Raw genomic sequence first — 17,712 nt, forward strand, 5'->3', positions numbered from 1 at the left:
CTTCCGCTGATAAAACGTTTACAGATGAGGAAGGATATATTGGTGAAAATACAGGAAAGGATGAGGAAGTTGTGCCAGGCTAACTAGAGGAGGAAACGAAATGAAACTCTAAGCTCTGTAGATGCAAAATAAAACAACAAATGGGAAAATGCATTATAGTGTAAACAAAGTTGTAAACCAAAAAAAATTAAATATTCTTCACATTTCAGATCTCTGAATTGCTAGATCACCAAATCATCCAATAGGAAGTTTCTCCTAAATGTCTCACGTGGTTTTATTTAAATAAAAGTTCAATAAATCCAATATATTAGTAAAAACAAAAGTTTAGATAACAGTCAAAAAGTGAATGAATTTAGGTTTCAGACTTTTGCTGTTCGTTTTTTCCCTCTACGGATCATTTTGTGGGCTCCAGTGGTATCTGGTGTCCCTTTGGTAAGGCGTGACAATCCAACGAATCTAAGGAAGGGATGAAACAATACTTTATGTAGATTACTGGCTTAATATGTGGCTACATGAAATTACATAACTAACACTAGAATTAAATGTAAATACTTTCTACACTACTGCAGATACATCTAGCATAAAAAATTTAATGGTTATTCTAAACATAAAATGCAAATTAGCACATGTATCCACAAATGAAGCCATCATCAAGTGAAGTTTTACTTTGAAAGGTGACCAGGAAGACAACGCTTCCTGTTACGCTGACTATTTCTTTGAAAAGAGGCGGTTCTCGCAACATCGGACCACAGGCAACCTTGCAGAGCACAGACGCGGAGCTCGTCTAACTTCTGTCTTCACGTTCGCCTTATCCACCCGGCAGAGCGACACAGCAGCCTGCGATAAAGCCAACACTTTTGGGGCCCACAAATATGCAGCTGTGCTCCCACTTCGGTGAGGAAGAGAAGAGAGCAAAATAAGTTTTAGTCCACTGCAGGGAGGAGGAAAGGTAAGTCAATGAACGCGTAATCAGAAGCTACACGCCGAACCTGCTCGCAAAAATGAAGGACTGTAACAGTCCACTTCTGTCTCTTTTACTTATTTCGTTTATGCTCTGGTGCTGAGCTGGTTAATAACCACGTACATTTACTGAAGTTTTACCTAGTATGATTTTGGGGTGTTGTACTGGCAGCTTACCAGCTGTGCCATTGTTGTTCGGCACCAGGTTTGTGGGGTAATGTTAGTCTTTCAATAAAACCTGTTTTGCCTTTTTTTTTGTGACAGTGTTAAATAAAATGAATATTAAATATACTTGTACATTCGTGTTTCCAACAGAAGCCAATTCGGTGCTACTTAAAACGAATTGTTAGTGAAGTACTTGAGTCAATTTTAAAATGTGTGCTTTTATGTTTTAACTTGAGTAAAGAATATGAAGCGCTACTTCTGCTTATAGGGGATAATGTTTTTAGTCAAATACTTACACTTTCACTTGTATTAAGTTTGTGCCCTTCTACCACTTGTGCTTAGGTACCTGCTAATGTAATTTCTTACACTATATGTATTTATATAGTTGAAAGAAGAAAATGTGGATTTAAATTTAGCAATGCACCCAATTTTTTGAATGATATACAATTAATTGTTTAACGCTGCGCTCCAAGTCTTTGCATTGATATGTTGTTGTTATAAAGTACTGGCAAACACAGCTTAAACATACATTTCGGGAGCTTGTGCTAAATGACTGGATTTTATTGTGTAATTTGTCTTGTTTTCATTGCTCTTACTTTGGGGAAGTGGTTTTATGAACTATTATTGGTGTGTGTGACAGAGAGAGAGAGACAGAGAGAGAATCAATAGAAGTCTTGTTTGCCAAAGTTATTCAAAATTTCATTAGTTAAAAAAAAAAAAAAAAATATATATATATATATATATATATATATATATATATATATATATATATATATATATATATATATATATATATATATATATATATATATATATATATATATATATATATATATATATATATATATATATATACACATATATATATATATATATATATATATATACACATATATATATATATACACATATATATATATATATATATATATATATATATATATATATATATATATATATATATATATATATGTGTATATATATATATATATATATATATATATATATATATATATATATATATATATATATATATATATATATATATATATATATATATATATATATATATATATATATATATATATATATATATATATATATATATATATATATATATATATATATATATATATATATATATATATATATATGTGTTAAATATCAAGGTGAACTGGTTGATATCCACTACATGTGTGTCACTTTGACACCATGGTGTCAAAGGTCAATGAACTGCTTGATCGCTTATATGCTAGAGCTGTGGCTGAACTCCTGTCAAGTTATGCTCCTTTGCAAACATGTTACACACCCTTTTGCACCCTGTGCTCAAACAGATTGCATATATGCACTTGTTGGTGTTCTTATTTGAGGGATATAGCTTTACTATTTTTGTGTTTTTCATTTTGTAAGATCAGATTATTCCCATCAATTTGCACACTTCAATATGAGCATGTCTGTAGATATGCAGTACAGTAATTTTAATTTGTAACAATGCAAAAATAGTTTGACATGACTTTTATGTAAAGTCTAAGTTTGTACTGTACTAGTGGATTCAAAACTGCAGTTCCTCACCTCAGAAATGTACCAAAGTTGCATAAACTGGAAGTTCTCAGAAAGTACAGGTACATTAAAATTGTTATATATCGCACAGTACTAAAGTAAATGCACTTATAATCTTTGTACCACTACCAAGATGTGAGCGATCGACTGGGATTGGTTCACAGTCGGTGGTCCATGTAATGTGCATTCTCACACAGAGACAGATGTTAACAAAATCCTGTAGTACAGATTTCAAGTATGTGTAATTATGGGAGTGTCTTAATTTCAAACGACTTTCTAAGTCTTTTTTTGGTTTCTTACAGGGGAATTTTTACTTTTTGGGTGTACATGATTTTCAAAACATGCTCTGCTTTCATGTGCTTATTCCCTAGTTTTTTGACATTTAATAGAATAACCATTACATTATTAATCAAAAACATAACTTGCAGAATAATTTGAGGCAATCATTAACGTCAACCTTACAAAACAGTGTCTGGCAAAGTCTCCTTGTCATAATTCATATCCCTCTAAACCTTTTACATGGTTTCATATTAATAACTGTTCAAGGCACATAATAGTAAAATTATTCAACGATTCATACAAATGCAAAGATTTGGGACATTTCAAGTGCTCAAGAAGTACTTTTACTTAAAGCTACAATATGCAACCTAAAGTTACTGTGTAAAACATTGTCCTTTTTTTAAATTTACTTTATAGAAATGGGCTCCAATCCCTCAAATATCACTGGAAGCAATGCAGAGAGATGAACTACCAAAAAAAAAAAAAAAAAAAAGAACAAAGTTAGAGCAAGGCTAAACCTGCTGTTGTGTTATAAGGTTGTTTTTGTTTTTGTTTTTTTTGTTTTTTTTTTAGCTTCTTGTTTATTTCAGCTGGGAGCAGGGAGAGTGGGAGCTGGGTAGATCAGGGACAACTGATTCAGAGTCACACATTAGCTCTAGATTACGGTGAGTTGCACAGGTGTTAGTCTAAGCTAGGTCTAGCATGAGACCACCTCTGTACCACCTACCCCTCCATCTGCCTGCTCTGCTACGCTCTTCTAGTGTGTGTTACGCTCCCCTGCACTCTGCACAGCCCTTTAGGTCAAGTTAAATATGAAAATAAGAAGTGATGCAAAACTTGCGAATCAAGCAGCAATCATTGAACTTCTCTGATTGGTTAGAAAGCCGAGCCTTGTTCAAAAAAATCTTTGACGGACACTCAATGTCTGTGTATGATGCCAGTGCTACTGAGTCTAAATTCACAGAAGGCATTGACCTCTTCACAGTAATGGAGAACAAGGAATCAAACAGTTTTAACTGCTTCCTTTCTCTTCCTGGTATTCTGCACACAGTTTATCATGCAGGTGCCACATGAGAAACCAGCACTTATAACAGTGAAACTTAATGCAACACTGCAAGCAACACTTCTTACATCTGATACAAATAATTGTAGTTACTTGTTATCAACACTGAAAACATGCCACATGGTGATATGAACTTCCTCTATAATGGCTCGGATTGTGACAACAAAAAAAACATACAAATCTATTAAAGAAACTCACAAAGACGATGAGCGACTTCCTGATGCTTCCAGTCCAAAATAAACAATTGGTGACAAGTTTGACAATCGCTTAATAATTGAAATGAGTATTGTTAAGGAAAGAAATATTAAATTTTATCATAATCTAGCATTTTCTGTTTTGTCTGTAAACTAAATAGGCACTTCAATGAAAAGTGTTGAAAGGCTGAGCTCAAGCTCAGGAAAACCACTCGTGTCTTGACTTATGTTTTTGCAGAAATGCTGACCAGCTCCCTGCCAGCGCCTTTGTGGTTCGTCCTGTATTGCCACAGATGACAAAGAGTTTAACTTCAAATGTTTTGTCTCTTTTTGACTAATTGTTTATCTATTTATTTATCTATTCATGTGCGCAGTTATTCCTAATGTTTTTAGATTTGATAATTGAGCGCTGACTCCTAATGAACACAAAACAGAACATTTTTTAAAGGATCTCTTGAACTAAATCAAAACAACAACGACTTTACCCAGAATACTCTATTACTGTAGTTTGCCTACTCTCTATTCAAAGAGTAGTCCTGTCCTACTTTCCCGGAATCCTCCTTTTAGTTTTGACATTCTGATCGCTAAGACCTTTACATCAGTCATTACAAGTTGATCTCAGATATTACAGATCGTTAGTTTGATATTACAGTTTAGATTAGATTTCAGGTAAGCAGCTTATTTACTAAAACTGTCTGTGGGATCTCTTACAGTTAAACGAGTATCTTACGTTTTAGACCTTAAAACCTCAGAACTTTTTATATGAAGATTTAGGTGACACAAATAGCTGAAAATACTTTTGGGGAAAAATCAATGTACAACTCAGTGACTATTGGTCCTCCATCAAGTTATTTTTTTTAATAGGTAACTGAAGGTCATTTGTAGTATCTAGACTAAAGGTGATGAATTGTATCAATTTCCTGTATTCATGACTTTTAGCTATTTAAGTTTATTTATGACTTAACTGTTTTAACAGCTTATCCAAAACATTTAGTTATTTGACAGCTCCTCCATGACGTTGTTGTTTTTCTAGTGATTGTTAGTCTTTTTAAGACTTAATTCTTTCATTTATTTTTTTGCTGTTTTACAGTAACTACTAGTGTTATCATTCACTATATAGTATTTACCTGGCTGTTTTTAAGTATTTAGCATATTCGTTAATATATATTCCTTAGCAAATGCAAATGCAGTATGGACAGATTTTGATTTGTCGTGACTACATGCTTTTAACTTTTTTGTCTATTTAGGTTTTGTTTAAAACTTGTCTTTTTACGTTCAAAAAAGACAAAATCCAAAAGTTCAATTATAAAATAATTGATTTTATTTCAAGAAGTGTATGCCTAGATAAAAAGGGGATGAATCTTGTGTTGGTTTGCCAAAAAGGAATATAGTGGGAATCTTGCAGATACCAGTACCTAAATTCAAAAAAAAAAAGTTGTAAAACAAAAAAAAAAAAAAAAAAAAGGGGCTGTACAGCTGCATGACTAAAGTGAACTCAGTTTTTTTACTATAACTTACCACATCCTTCACTCCGTAACCACAGATTTACAGAGTTAAATTTATTCATGTCTGTGGGAAAAATAATCAAAAAGTTACACCAAAGATATGGTAATGACAGTCATGGAATCCTCACTGTAATTTTAATTCAACAGTTTATCCATGGTTCAGAAGTTTAGGTGCTTTAAGAGTCTAAGGACAGGTGGTGTGGAACTGATGGTTTAACATTGATCTGATAATAAACCTTGTCTTGTTACTATGTTAAGAAAACTGATAAATACAATTCACATGACTTCTTCAATTTGCAAATAATATTTTTAATAAGAAGGTGACCTCTGCTTCCCCATCCTGTTTGTGCATCTGTAGTTAAACAGTAGCAAATGGGGAAGTGTGTCTCTTCCTATTTAGAAAATGCATAACAATCAAAAACTTCCAGTTCTTTTACTGTTAATTTGTGATTTAATTCTTATTGAGAGCTTGCAACTTGATAGCTGTGTTTCAGTGCCAGGAACTCTCATGGTTGAGAGTAATAACGTACGTTAGTGGTGTTTGTGTCTCATATGCTTTAATGTCTTTTCTTCAAATGGGTCCCGTCGAAACAAATGTTTCACAAATTTAAGCAGTTATATTAAACATGTTGACTATTAACTCTTCGTTTGTGGTGAAAAGTACCTTTCTATGCTACAGTGATGTGTTAACATACGTTGTAGAATACTATTTAGATGTAAATGAGTCAGTCGGCACAGTTGATATCTATCCCTATGTTTTATAATTGTGTTTCCAGGAACCCATTAGACGGCCATAAAATGTTTACATTTGAATATCCTAAACCAGTTCACCTTTACATCTTTGCTATAGCATGTAACCTAGCTCCATGAAAATGTTTTATTTTCAAAGTTACAGACTGTAACTTTGAAAATAAGAAATTCTAGAACATGTAATTTTCTCACCGCTGACAAACCAATTATCACTTCTAATTGCCTTAATATCCATCAGTTGCGTTTGAAATACTTCGCATCATTATCTTGTTACTTTCTTGTCTCTTTGTTAAGATAATCTTTTGACTCTTTCCAACCTACAGCTAGTAAATATTCTAAAAACAGTGCTGGTATCAGCTTATGCTCATCAACACCACAGAGGGAGAAATGTCTCTGCTCTCAGATATGATCTTAACTTGCCTTAACAAACTGCAGATCTTTATTTTATGTCTCTTATCCCATCCATAGGAAACTCTTGCAGGCTGCCTGGTTGCTGTACTCTTTCTTCTTATTCAAAATCTTTTTGATGCTTTAGCTGGTCGCAATGGAAGCCAGAGGAAAATATGACTTTACTGCAACAGCAGATGATGAGCTCAGCTTCAGAAAGGGAGATATACTTAAGGTCAGTCAATGTTGATTAATAGAGAATTCTATTACTGTGACTTCAAATTATTATATTACAGCAACTACTTTATTACACCTTTTTCCTCTTTCTAATTAGATTATAAGCCCTCAAGATGATTGGTATAAAGCAGAGATGAATGGACAGGAAGGATTCGTACCACAAAACTACATTGAAATGCAGACTCCAAAGTAAGAGATGGTTTAAGTTATCAAACAAAGTGTGGTTCTGGTTGTAGATTTGTTACTCTAATTAAAATTATATCTGACAAAACAAATGCTGAAATGCCCTCATGCAAACCATTTTAAGATCCCAATATCACTTTTATTTATTTATTTATTTTTTTGTGCAACAGGTGGACATAAAAGTTGAATGATGAGCAAGTTGCTATGTTATAGTTTTTGCCTCTGTCAAATTAGTTCAGTCTCATTTGGATTTGCTTACAAAAAGTATACCTGGGTAGGTTTATATCATCTTGGGCCAAAACTGTTCGTTAACGAGAAAATGCAGTAGGTTAAGTGACTGGCTGTAGGTGTGGTTCAGCCAAGCACAAGCATCATAGGCTTGCTGTCTGTGTTTTCAGGTGGTTTCAGGAGAACACCAGTCGCAATGCTGCAGAAGAATACCTGAGACAAAAAGGTGTGGGAGAATTTGTGATTCGAGGGTCCCAAACCTCTCCTGGGGACTTCTCCATCTCTGTCAAGTGAGTTTCTAATTGAGCAGAAAAGACATTCTGAATCTAAGAAAAGAGAGGAAAATAATGAATGCAAGTATTGCAAAAACAAGCAAGTAAAAGATAAACCGATATCAAAGTGAATGAAAGGCCACAATGTAGAGAAAATTGGTTCAGCTCTTGGTCCAAATCAAACAAGCTAATCATGAAGCATGGTGGAGGTAGTAGTGTCATGGCTTGGGCTGTACAGACATTGCATATGTATAACAGACAAAACAGCAAGATGATGATCCAACTGAACTGATGTTTCCGACTGAACAAGGCACTTCTTTGGATGGGAAAAGTGGGATAATTTAGATTGGTCTATTCATAAATTTAGTTTGGAAACATGTCATAGTGTGGAAACATGAATCAGGTTTATTAAAGATGTGATGATCATCACAGTCAGAAACAGCTAAGACTAAAAGCTGATTTTAGAGGCTTTTGTGGTTATGTTTTAAAAAACATTCCCACGTCTTTGTAATATATTGAATTTAGATATTTGCTGGTCTTGTGGTGTTTTGATAATTTTATAACACATAATGATCTGTTTAAATGTCTGTCAAAAATAGTTTATAGCCTTATTTACTGAGAAACATTAAAGCTGTACTTCCCCTCGGTACTATAAATGGGGTTAAATCTGACTCATCACCTTGCTGCCTTAGTTTCTCATGTGCTGCAACTCTGCAGCTTCATATATTTACAACCAGGGGACAGCTGCAGAAGCGGAGGGAGAATAAACAAGACAGGAAGAGTGTAGCAGTATCTTAGAGGTTGTGGTAGCCTTCCAACACAAGGTTAAGTTAGTTTACTTAACCTGCAGCATGTATTAAATCTTTGGTTTTTCCAATGTTGAGTTGGCATAATAATCTTTGTGTTTTTATATCTGTATGTGTCATAGACAGTTTTGTATGCAGCTGACTTAACTTTAAACAAAACATGGTTTCTTAATTAAATGTATTTTGGTGTTCAGAAATAAGCAACTTAACTGTATACATGATCCAAATGTGAATTTGCTTGACAATAACCAGCTAAATTAGAATGCTGCTAAAAGCATCTACTGCTTTGATGGCGTTTTTGTGACCCTGCAGAATATGCAAGATAATGGGGACAACATCTTCTACTGTATGCATTAATTTTAAACATCATAGCATATATGTATCCAGTTAAGTGTCTGATAGGTGTTAAGGATCTCCATTAACGCCAAGAGGTTACAGCTTTGATGTTGTAATTTTGTACACTGACCAGCAGAGGACAATCCAGCTGAGGATACAGTCCAGGAATCGAGGAAACACTGAGTCATTCCTCATCCAGCTATTTTACACTTGCATTCTTTGATCCCCTGGAGTTAAAAAGTGGTGGAGCAGGTGGAATAAATGTAAAACATCCCTTATCCTTAAACACTGTTGAATACAGTCCCCTATAAAAGTATTTGATCAGCAAGGTCAACTTATTTGTTTTTGTACTGAGGAAATTTGGGTTCAATATCCAAAGATGGCATTTACAGCTCGATATATTGAACAACATAAAATATAGCAACATTTATATCAGATACCGCAAACTCTGAACATGTACAGTACATCATGATCAACTTGCCCATTCTGTTTGCATTTTACCTCAGCCAATCAAGAATCCCCCCCCCCCCCTCCCCAGTCTATTATTTTGTCTGGAGGGTAAAGGTTGTAAAGGTTGTATAGGGGCAATATGAACGCACCGAACCACAAACCTCGAGAGATACCATGTGGGTTTTAAGAAGTTACTCAAAAGGTCTACACATGTAATTGCAAAAGCTCTTTCCTGCTGTAACCATATTACCGTTTTTGTTTTTTATATGTGCAATTAAGGATTTATTTCTGAAACGCATGTGGTTTTCAGACATTTTGCACAGGCACAATGGCTCAGTTTGAGTGGCCTTGTTTAAATAAAACCTCCTTTTAGCATAACATTTACATTTTTGCATATGCATTATATCTCTGCATCCTGTGTGCTTGTGTGATCCAGAGGCTTTATCTTTCCTCAGGCATGAAAATGACGTTCAGCACTTCAGAGTAATGAGAGATAACAAAGGCCAGTACTTCCTGTGGTCTGAGAAGTTCATCTCCCTGAACAAGCTGGTGGACTTCTATAAGTCTACCTCCATCTCCAAGACCAGGGAGATTTATCTCAATGATGGCAGCTCAGATAGTAGGACCACCGCCCTGACCCAGTCGGTAAGATGCTTTTCAGTTGTATGTAGCTTTTGATTTGCTGTTTGCCTAAACAAACCTATGTATACTTTATAGTTTATTAATCGCCAAAACCTAATAACCTAATTATGTGAATTGTTTCTTGAAGCGATGTTGCTCTGCATGTCTAATGACTATGTATAAATTAAAACATTTATGCATTTATATGATGCTTTGTAGATCTGTCTGTCAGGATTATCCAGCCTGTTTACAGACAATATAAAATGGATATTTTGGCCTGTAAACAACAGGTTTTTATTATGGATTAATCTGCCAGCTACAAAATTACAATGATTTATTATTTGATCTTACTACAAAAAAAAATCAGACTTGATCCAAATGTTATTTAAAATATTCACTCTTAAGAAGTAGCAACCCTTGACTGTTCATGCCAATGAGTGCCATTTTTAGTGAAGTAAAATGTGCTTTTATCAACCGTTATCAGGACATTTATAAATGTCTAAAAAGCTAACACATTATTGCAGGTTTTTAAAAGTAACGGATCAATAGTCAAGTGTCTGACTGATAATGTCAGATGTAAGATCAAATGAGGAAAATCTACTTTCAAAACTAACTGCTTCTGGTTTTGAGACGCAGCAGATGTTACTATCGTGAGTTTGGGAAGTTTGTCCATGAATCCATGTTTCAGTTTTAAAGAGTTTGTGTTCTAAAGTATAGAGGTGTATTTTATTTTACATTCCTCATGGTCTGTCTCATGCTGAATTTAAGCTGTTTTTAGTTTGATCCAGCTTTGATTTCCCCTAGTTTGTGGTACAATTTAAATACGTATATTTAGTGTCTGTTTGTCTGTTTGTTTTTATAAAAGAGCAAATCTAATGCAATCTAGATCTAAAAAAGCTCAGATAGTTAGTGTGTTATGACAGTTCTTTATTTAAATCTGCTGAAATGTGCTTTCATGGTACTCTGAGATGTCACACTTGTTGGGGTGCAACTAAGGTTTTTTTTTTTTTTTTTTTTTGAGTAATTAATCGGTTAAAACGGTATTATTTACCAGCATGTGTTCACAGGTGGTATACAGTTGTATGCAAGATTAATAAAGTAGCTCAGAGCCTGTTTATTGCTACATTAAAAAGTGCTTATGTTTGTAATTAAACACATCTTCTAAAAACTGACCATTAGTGCTGTACCAGATTAATTTAATTGCAGTAACTATTTTAAGACATTTTAGAAAAAAAATCAAAATAACCATTTAAAGCAAATGAGATCACAGCAGTTTGTCTACAAAAAGCTACAAGAAATCAAACTTCAGTCAATGCATGAAACAAACAGTAAGACGATGAGCGATTAGAGGCAGTGACAGACCACATGTTGTCATGCTACTGAATGATCATGTAAAGGAGAAGTGCTAGAAAAAGGAAATGAAACCAAAGAAGAAGCTAGAAAAAAGACGTGGTTTAAGGACCGTGAGCAGAGGAGCTACAGTGTGTTTCTGTAAAAAAGTTATTTTATTTTATTTTTCTAAAGGTGGACAAAATTTAATGTACGTCTGGTCAAGATCTTGACGCTGTTAAGAAATTTAAACTGTTAAATGATATTCAGTTATTTTATAAGTTGAAATTGTTGTATCTACATGCACATCAAAGGCAAAACATTAAGAGAATCATTTTTAACTTCTTGATGACTGTAAATGGAACAAAGGCAACATTAAATGTTGAAACCGAGAAGTCATTTAGTTTCAAGGTTTGATATTTAGTTTTCGCCCTGATTAAAATAAAACATTTTTCATGTAGTTTGCAAGGTACTGCATTTTCCTATAATTTAGATTTTTAATTTAGTGTCCTACCTTTTCTGCAAATGGAGTTAACGTTAGCTTAGTAGTGATGTATTGAAAGACCTCCCCACCTCTCACGTCTGCTTTTAATTTAAACATGGGAATGCTACAAAACATATTTACTGTCAAAATGCCAGAATGGGTAGTATTAGACAAAAATTTATATAGGCTTTTGCATCCAGTCTTGGATTTTGAATACTGTATTAATTTAGGGGGGTGGGCATAATTTCTTGTCGTTCAAGTGTTCTTAAAGTTCGTAAGTCATACATGGACAACTGAGTTACATATGTTTTTCAGTGTATCTTTAGAAGAATAAAAGAATAAAAACATCTTTAAAACTATGAAATGATTTTGATATGAGCTTATAACTGGAAATTGGACTGTAGTTTATTACTTTACTGTTATTCCTGATGTACCTGTTTTGATGTAACGGAGTGCTGTTATCTGCTTCCTGTTTGTTTTACTCAGGTGAAGAGGGGAAGTTTGCCTGAACAACGCAACGCAGCTGCAGCCATTGCTGCTACACCACGTAGAGCTTCAGACCAGCCTCACAGCCAGCTGGTATTTACCACTGCTTCCCAATATTTATTAGTCACCCATCATGTTAATAATGTGTTAATTTTAAATTAAACAGGATATCTAACATTCTGCATTTAAGGAAAAATGGATAAATTATGTAACATTGACACCAGAATTACAGAAATAATAATCAACGTAAGCATGCTTATGATACTGAACCTTGTGTTAAGTTGGACTTCATCAAGAAATCAAAGGTCTTTAGTTGCCCAATTGAGAACAGGTACCCTCCCATTGGCTCAGGGAGTTGGTAGATAAGGATAGGTTATGTAAGCTTTGTGAATAGGGGGTGAAAAAATGTACTTTCTTCTGTTTTGTCCCAGGCACACAAATATAAGAATCTATTTTTGATGTATTTATGGTCTTGACCCTAAAATATTTTGGAGTCCTGATAAAGAAACAGACAAATAGCAGTTTACCTATTGACTATTAATATTGTAGATTACCCATAATTTCCTTTCTCTGCATAGGTCCATGCTGCCGTTTCATATATTGACGGAGAAGTATAATTCCGCTTTTAGGAGGCTTTGGTTCATCCTACTTTTTACACAAACATGTTACAACTCTTTGTGTGACCTACTTGTCAACTGTGTATTCATAGTTTAGTTTAACCATTTGTACCATTTGTTGCAACTGCTTGCCTATTACTTTAAGCTACCAATTTGGAAGGTTTATCCATGACATTTGTACTTTTTTCAACTATGCATCTTTTAGCTATTTCTAAACTTCTTTGCTAACTAGTTTAATGCAGTTATATTTAGTAATTGCATATATATGATGTTTTCTTTTGTTGAATTTTTTTTTTTTTTTTAGACCTGATGCCTGCAAAATTAACCTTTGGGGGGTAGAAGTTCTGCTGGTTGAAATCACTCCTGTTTACCATTACAACCATAGAATAGGTGGCAATTTGAGCCTACAGATATTGAAAGCAAAGTCATAGTGTTTGTCCCTCTTTTCTAGGCTAAGAGAGCGGGTCTGGAGGAGCGAGCTCACACAATCGGTCACACAGGACGAAGTAGCCCCATTAGCCCTGCTCTTACCTCCCGTCGCACATCTGAAACCATGCCCCCCTCTCAGGTCAGTTTGCATGGTAAACATTATACAGGGATTTAGTGCTACTATATAAATACAATTTCAATTAAATATGAGATGATTGAGATCAACATTTTGCAAAACATGTACATTTTCTATTTACTGTTGAAAACCAAATAATAAAATCTGGAAAGCTCTTTACATAGAAAACACTGAGGGGAAACTGCAACCTTTCTGAAAGCACTTTCCTCTGATTTATAAGCTTTGCATTTACATTTTACAAGGCTGATAACTACTGTAGGGAAATTGTGGTGTTATATTAGCAACTTCACAGAAATCACCAAACCAGGATGCATGTTCAAAAAAACAAATATGATCATTTTATAATTTTATTTAATGTCTAAATATAATTGACAATCTACTGTTCTAGTCTGTACAGTAATAGTAATATACTACAGCATATGTGTAACATGATTATTTTAAAATATATACACGTTATATTTAGCATATACAGACAGTACTTGAAATGTTATTTCAGATTCATCTGTCTATAACTGTAAAAAAACAAAACAAAACAAAAAAAAATGTTTGTCAATATAAATGATCAGAAAAAGATTGTCTCTTCAGAAAAGTCCAGTATAATCACAGATTACATTTTCTGGTATTGATCAGTGTTTGCTTTCCCTACACTGTCCCTCAGAGGCCATCTGCAATGCAGGTTCGGGCGCTGTATGACTTTGCTGCAGAGGAAGATGATGAACTCGGTTTCAGTGCCGGAGACATTATCGAAGTGCTGGATAACTCTGATGCGTCGTGGTGGAAGGGGAGGCTGCGAGGGAAAAGTGGGCTGTTTCCTGCTAACTACACAATACCACTCTGAGAAAACGCCACAGGTGATTCACCCATATGCCTGTGCATATTCAGACTTGCTCTACAGATGCAGTGGCCCAGAATATGTGTTTTTGAATCATCTAACCTCTGCAACGCATGTCAACACTTCACAGTGCACCGGTGACCACAGGACTGTGAGTCACTTAGTATTTTCAGATGTGTATACTGCTCAGCATGGTGCTTGTTCAGGTTTCATTGAACATTTGTGGAGCACAGACCTATCCTATAATCTGGTTTTTGCTAAAGTGGTACACAGGATGGCAGATGGCTCTGAGGAATGTTTCTTCACTTGTATTATGTGTCTGTTAGCAGGTATTTATTTACAAAATCCTTGTTGGTCAGACTGCGGATTAATTGACTGACTGTGCTCATGCTGTAAGTGTAGTGATATTTATACCACAAAGGTCTTGTATAAAAGATTTCTGTAGAAGTCCTGATCCCTTACATAGATGTGTAACTTTCTTGCTGCTCACTGACATGGAATATACATTTATACACAAATCATGAGGGCTTCCTGGGAAATTCAGACAGAACAGGCATCAGCATAGGGATTTGCTGCTTTTATTCTCCTGTAGGGAATTGTATTTCCTATAAGATAGATGAAGATAGTTTTTGACATTTCTGTGAAACCCTGAAACTGATTTATTAAGGGCTTTCTTTAGTTGTTTTGCAATATCAAGCACATCTCAATGAATGAATGTTCACCTGCAGGTTGGCAGCTAAACATGGACAAGAAGTGAGGAGAGTTGGCTTTCAAAATAAAACATGCTGTAGTGATTCATCAGCCATTTTTGCACCCTCACAGAATTGGTAGTGCACATCTTCAACTACCAAAGAAAAATAACTACATGGCATTTTGTTAACTAAATATATAGAAAACAGAAACTCTTGTAATGGTGTTACTGACCTTTGCTTTTGAAATGGTATCAGTTCTCTGTTAAACTGGGACAGTGTCATCTAATTTCGTCCCAGACCAAGTCCATAATAAGATCAGGACTCTGGGTGTCACACCAACTGTTACTGGAGGCCTTGTTCCCTATGTCTGTGAAATATACAGTAGTTTTTTTTTATGACTCAGATGCCTCCCTGATGGACTTGTGTGATGGATAAGCTGAACACCTAAAGTGCCCTGAACCTTAGTAAAAACCCTTGTTGGTATTTGTCAGTCCTAATCTAATGTCTTGATGTTTAAAAGTAGCACCTTCTTCACCCTGGAAGACTCTGTGTATGTGTGAGGTTTCAATCTCTAATTGAACTCATTTCAGTGGTCTGCTGATGATTTAGGGAACAACTGTGTATTACACTTGCATTGGCCACCTTATTGGATACATAAAGAACAATTTAATACAACCGTTTTGATATAATTGATTCACCTGTAAAGCTTGTTTTGTTCAGATGTTGTGAAATTGTTGAAAATTTGTAAATTTTACTGGGATGATCATTTTTGAGGACATATTGTACTGCATTGACTCCATTAGTGTTGGATTAATACCCTTTTCATGGGTGTGGCCACACAGAATACTGAAATAAAGTCACTTGAATATTAATTTACATTATTTTTACTAATTTGTGTAAATGTTGTCTAAAATTCTGCTGGGAAGTTAAAAAAAAATCACCTTTTTAAGCACAAGTCAGTGCAGTATAACAATACTATGACAATTTTAACAAAAAAAAGTGCCATTAAAGCAGACTTTACAGTTGGATTAAATTTAACAGGTGTACCTAATAAAGTGAACATGTACTGTACACTGATCAACCAGAACATTAACTCTGGTCTTAAAAATATTATGGAAGACAAGGGTCAGCATGACCACTCTGTGCAGTCTGCAGCTACACAGCCCTATACAGTGCAAAATGTGGTAAACTGTTAGAAGTCAACAACTCGGAGCCCTAAGGCCCCCAGGATCCCATTGGTCATTTTGGGTGTTTAGTATATTTTTGTACTCTGTTTTTGTCTCTCTTTTGTTTGTTTTTGGGGGGGGGTTGTATTTTGTGACTGTTTGTAGTCATGTCTTTCATCACCACTCTCTAAAGAACGTTTAACACACTTTATAGTAGGTACAAGTAGGTTCATTTAGTAGTCGATCCATGCATAGATGAGGCTAGAGAAATTATGCAGTTGGAGAAAAACACATGTCAATCAGCCCATAAAGTCATAAATAAATAAATACCAGCACTTTGACAGTTTACAGAAGTTATTAATTTTTTTTATTTAATTTTTTTCAAAGTCTATTTACTAACTCAAAGTTTTTGAAGTGTCTAGAGATTAGAGGAAATATGCATTGCTGGGCAACAGGAAAAAAAAACATAATGATATGTTCATTAATCTGTTCATCATTCAATCTGTCATTAACTACATAACAGCCTGATATAGGTATAGGTTATTGATTATAAATGGACTGAAATTATATCGTACTTTCTTAGCAAAGTACTGTTTATAAAGTTTCTCTAGTTCATGTGCACACTCCCTAAATTTGCATATCAGAGGCATCAGAGCTTAGATTCAAGGTCCTGGTCTGGGGTTGGAAGAAATGTGGCTTTAGTGTTTGCTTAATTAGGTGTGTGGACAGGTGGAGCTGGACATCCAACTGTTAATGCCTCTTCAGTCACAGCTACACTGTGATTATAATATAATAACAGGATATTCCTCATGAAATTATGTTTATATAATGTTTAAATGATGAGTTCTGCTTTTCTGCATGAGTTATTTTGAAATGATTCTCAACCAACTTGAAGTTTTATTCATTAACTAGTGACTGATTATCTTGCTGTCTTTTTTTGTCTCATGCAATTTTAGTGACGTACAGCAGACACTGATCACACGTCACAAAAATAAAAGCTGGGCTCAATAATAAGCTGTTGTATTTTCTACATTTAGTAGAAAGTTGTTATTATACATCAAATAATAAAATGACAAGATATAAAGCAGCATAACAGGAAAATTCTCAAGTGCAAATAGCTTAAAACAAACTATATTCACCTTTTATTGTCTTTAGTAATTGCCAGTGGTACAATGTAACTTACTCAGGCACTTAAAGGAAGGACATTTACTTAAGTATTTCTATTTATAGCTAACAATTACATTTCCAGCTCAGTAACTTTATAATATAGCATTAAAAATCTTAATAGTGAATTTATGAGGTGATCAGCAGAAACATAATTAGCAATTATTTATTAACACTCCATAATAATGATACAATTAAAAGGTTTCTTTTTTGCATAGAATACTAACGTACTGAGAATATTTACTTAGTACTTTTGAGTCACGATTACAGTACAAAACGATTGCTTGTACAGGAGTATTATTACTTAAATAAATGATACAGTTTCCTCCACCACTTGCTGGCAGTAGCCTACCAAATTCACACATAGGCTGTTGGGCAAGT

General features: G+C 34.5%; 1 protein-coding gene across 2 annotated transcripts; it reads left to right on the forward strand.

The window, feature by feature from the left end:
- Nucleotides 1-757: 757 nt before the first annotated feature.
- Nucleotides 758-15,873, forward strand: grap2a (GRB2 related adaptor protein 2a). 2 transcript variants are annotated; one of them, XM_067476909.1, is made up of 8 exons: nt 758-949; nt 7,012-7,098; nt 7,198-7,289; nt 7,682-7,801; nt 9,831-10,020; nt 12,296-12,388; nt 13,364-13,480; nt 14,136-15,873. In XM_067476909.1, exons 2-8 carry the CDS (start codon nt 7,021-7,023, stop codon nt 14,313-14,315), a joined length of 870 nt encoding a protein of 289 aa, XP_067333010.1. In that variant the 5' UTR covers nt 758-949; nt 7,012-7,020; the 3' UTR covers nt 14,316-15,873. The 2 variants fall into 2 exon arrangements, with proteins under 2 accessions (XP_067333010.1, XP_067333009.1); XM_067476908.1 differs by having other exon boundaries at nt 759-949; nt 6,945-7,098.
- The last annotated feature ends 1,839 nt before the right edge of the window (nt 15,874-17,712 follow it).

This window comes from Channa argus, chromosome 15, assembly GCF_033026475.1.
Source record: "Channa argus isolate prfri chromosome 15, Channa argus male v1.0, whole genome shotgun sequence".
NCBI classification, from domain to species: domain Eukaryota; kingdom Metazoa; phylum Chordata; class Actinopteri; order Anabantiformes; family Channidae; genus Channa; species Channa argus.

What these genes read in the sequence shown, in the direction of transcription:
- grap2a (XM_067476909.1), top strand. Translation starts at nt 7,021, where the DNA reads ATGGAAGCCAGAGGAAAATATGACTTTACTGCAACAGCAGATGATGAG. An exon ending in GACTTCTCCATCTCTGTCAA is followed by an intron (nt 7,802 to 9,830) that starts GTGAGTTTCTAA and finishes ATCTTTCCTCAG; the next exon opens with GCATGAAAATGACGTTCAGC. An exon ending in CCACCGCCCTGACCCAGTCG is followed by an intron (nt 10,021 to 12,295) that starts GTAAGATGCTTT and finishes TGTTTTACTCAG; the next exon opens with GTGAAGAGGGGAAGTTTGCC.